The sequence below is a fragment of the Chelmon rostratus genome, chromosome 17 (genome assembly GCF_017976325.1).
Source record: "Chelmon rostratus isolate fCheRos1 chromosome 17, fCheRos1.pri, whole genome shotgun sequence".
NCBI lineage: Eukaryota > Metazoa > Chordata > Actinopteri > Chaetodontiformes > Chaetodontidae > Chelmon > Chelmon rostratus.
In genome coordinates, this window is record NC_055674.1 from 5,347,860 (window position 1) to 5,354,708 (window position 6,849).

General features: G+C 45.0%; 1 protein-coding gene across 1 annotated transcript in view; it reads right to left on the minus strand.

Moving 5' to 3' along the window:
* Window positions 1-2,502, minus strand: part of vat1 (vesicle amine transport 1) — a 29,331-nt gene extending 26,829 nt beyond the window's left edge. Inside the window, exon 1 of the mRNA XM_041956168.1 lies at window positions 1,872-2,502. Within this exon, the coding sequence (XP_041812102.1) occupies window positions 1,872-2,297 (426 nt within the window). The 5' untranslated portion in view covers window positions 2,298-2,502. The remainder of the gene's footprint in view (window positions 1-1,871) is intronic.
* Between the last annotated feature and the right edge of the window lie 4,347 nt (window positions 2,503-6,849).

The window sequence follows — 6,849 nt, forward strand, 5'->3', positions numbered from 1 at the left end:
GATGACAAGCTGTGTGTTTGTGCATGTGTGTGTGTAGTGCACGACCTTTAAATCCAATCTGCATTACTGACAATGTGGAAAGAAGCTGTAAAGTGTTAGAAACACAAGGATCTTAACCTTCTGTGATGTCTGGCTGCTATTGGCTGACCTGTCGCCAGTCATGTCCCTGCTGCTCTGCACAGACTCCTCATCCATGTGGACTTGCACTTGACAGACATATGTGCCACTCCCAGCCAGACGCACATGCGTTACACATGTGATGATCGTGGTGTCATCCAGATATTAACTGGCTGATGTGAGGAAAGTGTGGTGCCGTCACAACAAAGAGCGTGAGTCATCGCTGGGTGATTTGTAACATTTTGGCTTTGTACTTTAATTGTCTCGCAAAGGCGTTAATGTGGTGGTGCCATGCAGCCAGGAGACATATAGGCGTGTGACACATCATGCAATGAAAGAAAGTGAATAATAAATCAATCACCACTTCATTATCCTTTGTGGCTGAACATTAAAGAAAAGTCTATGGTGCTTTTATTGCTTATTGGCTTCATTGTCTGAGAGCGCGCGGGTTTGAACTTTAATCCCGCTAAATTGATGACTGTAAATTGTCCTGAACACAACAGAGGCGACGGGCTGCGCGCTGACAAAGAGGCCGAGATGCTGTCTGATGCGTCGCGCCTCGCCCTTTCCGCTCGGTGCGTCTGTGCGCCACCGTCGCTCCCGTTAACAAAAGGCGTCGGTGACTCCGCTCCCCGCCACCGGAGTCAAGTCAGCCATATTAAGATGTGTGGCATCTGGCCACCGTCTACAAAATAAAATCCAGTATTAATTAGCATTGTGCAAGCGAAGCAGTGGAGGAAGTGATGAATGGAATTGGAACCGAGGCGGCCTTTTATGGCCTCTCATCCAGAATTTTTACAGTTGCAGTTAGAGCCACAAAGGCCTCAGCAGGAGGAGACCTGCAGCCTGCATTTGCACAATATATATATAAAATATACTTCAGCACATTTTACACGCTAATCAATCCTTCTTTATTGCTGGTTTCTTGCATAAATATCTATTTGCGCTTCTTTTGTCTCCATAAAAAAGACATAGAAATTCTCTAGTGAGTGTTCAAAGCTTTAATTTTGAAGGGCAGCACAGTTTCATTTCCGGTCTAGTCGTTGCTATCCCTGGTTAACTTGACGAAGCACTGCGCGCGTTGGCACACATCGGAGCGCAGCGCAGCGTAGGCGCTGCAAGGGCGGAAAGCATCCCGCGGATTTGCGTGTGTTTCTTTGGATTTAAGACTTAGAACACACAAACATGTTGCGCATGAACCGCGAATCCGTCTCCGGATCAGCAGCTGCAGCCTCTTCAAGTTGCTCAATCTAAGTGCGCACACGCAGACAGCGCGATTTGAGAAGAGGGGAGACCAGAGGGGCGACGCCTGCTGCTGGCTTCATTGTGCTCAACTCGTGTCATTGCACACTTTGGGCTTCTTCTACTCAGATGAAACAGAGGAGGAGCTCACTAACAGGCTTTTCAGCGCTGTCTCCTTTTTACGCACGAGTGAATGTGTGGATGAACACCCATGACAGCTCGAACATAAACTATAGGACGATATCTGTTTTAGCTTCTTATTGTGGCGATAACCTGACCCCATAGCTTTTTAGCATTAAATGCATTAAGTCATGAAAGTGTTCAATCCAGCGTACAGCACTGCCACCACTCCCTGAGCAGCGAGCACAGCCTGACACGCCCATGTCCAGATGTAGCTGCTCAGCACCAAAAATACGAAGCGACACCACTATTCATCACTCAAACAGTAAAACACACGCAGAAAAATGAGACTTTAAGGGCCGAGAATAAAGCTGAGAGGCATGTGCGCTTACTTTTCTGTCCGTCACTTCTTCCCCCACAGCCTCCACCACCCCGGAGCACTCCATTCCTGGGGTGACAGGCGGGGACGGCAGCCGGTCGTACAGCCCCTGCCGAGCCATCAGGTCTGCGAAGTTCAGCCCGCAAGCCTTGACCCGCACCAGGACCTCGCCAGCCTTGAGCGCCGGCTTGCCCTTCTTCACCTGCAGCTTGACTTTGTCATAGCCCCCGTAGCCGGTGAGCACCAGGGCGCGGTAGGTGAACGTCTCCTCTTCGGGGACCTTCTCGGTGGCCGCCGCCGGGGTGGCCGCTGCCTCGGCGGCGGCGGCGGGTGCGGACTCCGTCTTGGGCGGCTCGGTTTTGGGCTCCTCGGCGGGTTTGGTCTCCTGCTTCTGGTCCACGGCGTTTTGCTGTTGGGCAGGTGCGTCCTCTCCAGACATTGTGCAGGGAGCTGTGAGACAGTGATGAGTCTAGAAAATTACTTAGATGCCTTTTATCCCCCACTTCTTGTGCTTCTGGTGCCGTGGACGGGCGCGTTGTTCGGCTTCCCTTGTAAATAAAAGAAAACGCGAGAGTCAGAGCTTCTTTTTCAGCAGTCTTGGATGGAGACACAAACCCCGACAGAGTGGGCTGCTCAGTGGCCAGTGGCTGTCAGCGCCGCGCTCTGACAGAGAGTGTGAGTGGGACGAGACTGAGGCAGGCTGGAAAACACGGAGAGCTGATAAAACCCGCGGACTGGCTTTTGTGATTGGATGGGTTTGGCTGTTTGGGTAGGGCTATAAGATAAGCCTATATTGCATCAAGCAGGGAGGTGATTTGCAGAAATGGCCATTGTAGCTAGAAGGCAAATAAAGCGGAAGCCAAACCAGCAATACCTTCAAAATCTGCTGATTACAGGTGTTCACACAGGCATTAAAGTTAAAATCTTGTAATGTCATGAGAGCACGTGCTGAATGAGAAAACACACGGGAAGCCAGAGATAAAAATGATGTTTAATGACACTTTGAGAGACAAAATGAGTCACTAAACTCAACACTGTATGTTGGTTTTCCCCTGTTTGAGCTTTAAACAATCTCCAGAATATAGAGCCTCAGATGAGATGAAAAAGACGATTTGATTAATGAATCCATCCACTCAGTCAGTTACTTTCTGCTCATTTCTGGCTGTTTACTGCTGCTTGTTAAACAGTGAGGTTTGCGGCGCTGCAGCAGGAGCCAGAGGAAACGTCTGTTTATGCTGCCTATTCTACAGTAGAATTTGCAGGAACTTTGGGCCTGCGTATGGCTCATTGTTCAGAACTTCCCTGCACAGGCAGCTGAGAAAAATATGAGTTTGTGTTGAGGTCATGCCAGGTTTTGATTAAACGATTCAAAAACTGGCTTTGTATTATTCAGCTTCAGTGCAGGCAGCCAGGGCCACTGGGCAGACTGACCTCCCCATCAAAATCTACTGTGCACAAGGCATTAGTATTTTTGGACAAAATCTTAGTGTCTTGTTTTGATAGATACAAAAAGTTAAACTTTTATGATCATAGATGCAACTGCCAGTGTCTCATATAATTGTCACACAAAGAAACCAGAGTCTATTCACATTTTCCAGCTCTTCAGAGCTGAGACACCAGCCCTGCGTCCATTCACAGATGTGACCACAAGAGGAGTGGTGAGACACCTTGTGGCCGCAAAGTGCCACTCAGCACTCCTGAGGCCAAAGTCAGCAAAGTCCCAATCAATATCCCACAGGGGCTTAACGATGTAGGATGCAGCCGTTATTGATCTGCCATTTTGACACAGGCATGGCAGTGTTGCACAGCAGTGTCTGCTCTTCCTCACCAACCACACTGAGCCACTCTGAATACACATCACTCGCCTGTGGGAGCTCGCAGAGTGGCTCCTCTCCTCATTAGCTCTGGCAGGGCCGGTATGGTAATGCACCAGCAAAGCACAGTCAGGAAAACGACTTGGACTGCAGGTTGGAGTCTGAAAAAAAGATTAGACGACAGAGAAGCAGAGAAGAAAATTTCAGAACGTGTTCCAGCAGCTAAAAAGGGTTTGAAAATGTATCCTTCACAGGAAATGGCTGCTGTTAAAGGAACACAGGAACAGAGATGTGCTGCCTTGGACACCTGGTGTAGTTTTGGAGACATCCTCTATTGTCTAAGTAGGTTACTGGATGCATAATGTTGCTCAGCGGTGTAATTTGGCCTGGATAAAGTACTGTGTCACCACTCTGCCAGGCAAATAGACCGAGTCTGCAGGGAGTCTGGACGGTCTCTGAGGATGTGTGTGCTTGAACTACAAACACACACATATTTTCACTTCCAGTGGGCAAATACTGGGATTTATAACAAATCTAGAAAATGGAGTTGTGACAAAGCATGCAAATTCTGCTCGCTGCAGGAATTATTACTGCAGATTTAAGAAATATTCATGTTCACTGGCGACTTACCTGCTTATTACTGAAAGTGCTGAAGTGACTTAATGTATTATTGGTCTATTCAGCCTGGTTACCTTCTTCATATACACAGGTAAATGCTGTTCTTTCATGTATTATCATGGTATCCTTGAGCTAGATGCTGAATCACTTTCAATGCTGCTGTTTTGCTAAACCAGTGGTTCCCAGGCTTGCGATCTTTATTAAGAAATTCCACCTGCTTATGTCTTTGGATTCTGAAAAGCCGAAACAAATTGTGCTGCTGCTTCTATTTCTTTTATTTTAATACATTTTAGAGGCAAAGTAAAGGTTAAGTCATGCATTATTTAGCATTAAAAAAGCAAAGACTGAATACATGTCAGAGATTGTAGCAGAAATATAATCGTGCACATATTTGCTTTGGAGCAACTGTGTGAAAGCTCTGCTCAGACCTCCTCACAATGAAGCAGGAAAAGAGAAATAGTAGAAGAGTAGTTACTGAGAAGTATTCACATGCTTTACTTAAGAAATTGTAGCACAAAAGACCAAAGTGTTTGAAGGCTGTTACAACTAAAAGTGCTGTATGCAAGAATGACTTCAGTCAGGTATCAGAAAACTGCACCTCAAGCCTTAAAAGTACTGATGAAGAGTGGACCCTGTCAGTATTATGTTTTTATACCTACTGGTTCTTCTTCTTTTTAGTTATTGCAGTGTTTGATAATTCAAGCAACAGTATATTTCATAAAGTGATGAAAAATCTGAAAGGCACTGCACACCCTCCAAACTCCCACCTGAATGGAGGTCTAATGAGCCCCATTAACTGAAAACACCTGTGTGGCTGTGCTAAGCTTTTACTTTGATATTACATGTAGTGGAGTAAAAAGTACAATACTAATATTATAAATAATCTTAACCTGGGAATACTTCGGTAAAGTACCCCAAATTGAGCTTAAGCCATATAGCATTAGACCTAAACCGCATATAGTGCAATAAAGACAATCAGCGGATGGTCTCTGAGGGTGCCAGAACATGCAGTATATGCATGCTACAGCCATTTGCACAGATGTTAAATTAAAATGCTGAGTTTGGAAAGCTGGATTAATTCCACAGTTAAGTCTTTAGGATCAATCAATTCTTGCTGGCAAGTTTACAGAAATTAAAAGTCACTGCATCAGCCTACTGGCTCCTCACCAATTCAACCTCTGGTCATTAATTTCTCTTCATTTCTTTCGTCGACTGTTCTGTTGAGTGATCTGGTGCTGCCATGTCTGCTCTGTTCATGCACAGGGGCAATGTGTTCAGTAAACGCATCCATCCAAGCGTCTTTTAGCACAGAACCACGTGGCACGGTCATGCCAGCGTACAGGCCACGAGAATGCAAAACACTGCACCCTCCTGCTGGCAGGTGCAGCGGGCTGAACAGTCAGCATGAGAGTGAGTGTAATGAACTCACCGTTAATGTTTTTCTGTAAATGTGTGTAACTATGAGACGCAGCCACTAGAGATTCTTGTTAAGTGTCATTAATTTGAAGTGAAATGGAAAATGTAAAAGAACAAAATGATGAGCTCCAGCAGTTTCTTATGGAGACTTATAGATTTCTGCGCAGTTCACTTGTAAAGAGATAATAAAATGTTTGTACCTGGGCTAAAATCTACGAAAGCCTACTTGCTCTGGGAGCAATGAGCACACTGCCACCTGCTGTTCTACTGACTCAGAGTGAGTTTGACTCGAAAAGGTTCAGCTCCCCCAAATCTCTGTAAAATTTGAGATGTCTGTCTCTGTAACTCTACAGCAACAACTTCTTCAGAAACTCTAACTTCACAGGTTGGAAAACATCTCACCAAAGGGCTGCAGCCAGCTGGCCAACACTGCCACATTTACAAAATGTTGATTAACGTGTGTTTTCCTTTTAGAAAAGACAAAAAGAAAGAAAGGAGGACTTGGAAAGACTCGCTGACAAGGCACTAAAAAGCCAAAGTGTATGGTCCTCTCAGTCGTGGGAGGTAACTAAGTACATGTACTTGAATACTGTACATCAGCTTAACTGGAGTATTTCATTTTTACACCACAATATGCCTGAGAGGAAATATCAAACATTTTACTCAACTACAATTATCTGACAGTTATATTTATTTTTTAGATTAAGATTTAAGCTTATTAATATATGATAATCATATAAGGTTATCACAAATTATTCTTTGCTAAAACTTTTTTATCATCTTGTGACCCTTTGGTGGGTTTCTGACCTCTATAGGTTGGGAATGACCACCACAACCAGCTGCAACAATAAAATGATGCTCATGCATGAAAGCATCACTATGAACAATCTACACACAGCCATATATCAGTTTCAGGGGGCTTTTTTCTGCAGAAGGACAGCAATCCAACAATAGCACAAAGTACAGACACAGAAACAATATGAGAATAGAGGAAAACAAGCGATTCAACAGTGTTGCAGGTCTGTTGTATTGTAACAGTCCTACTGACTGATGTTCTCATACAGTCTGTATGACTAATAGATCCTTTGCCACTCATAGATGAGAAAGGGATGTAATGCCACTTTTGTCCAGAAGGCGACAGTG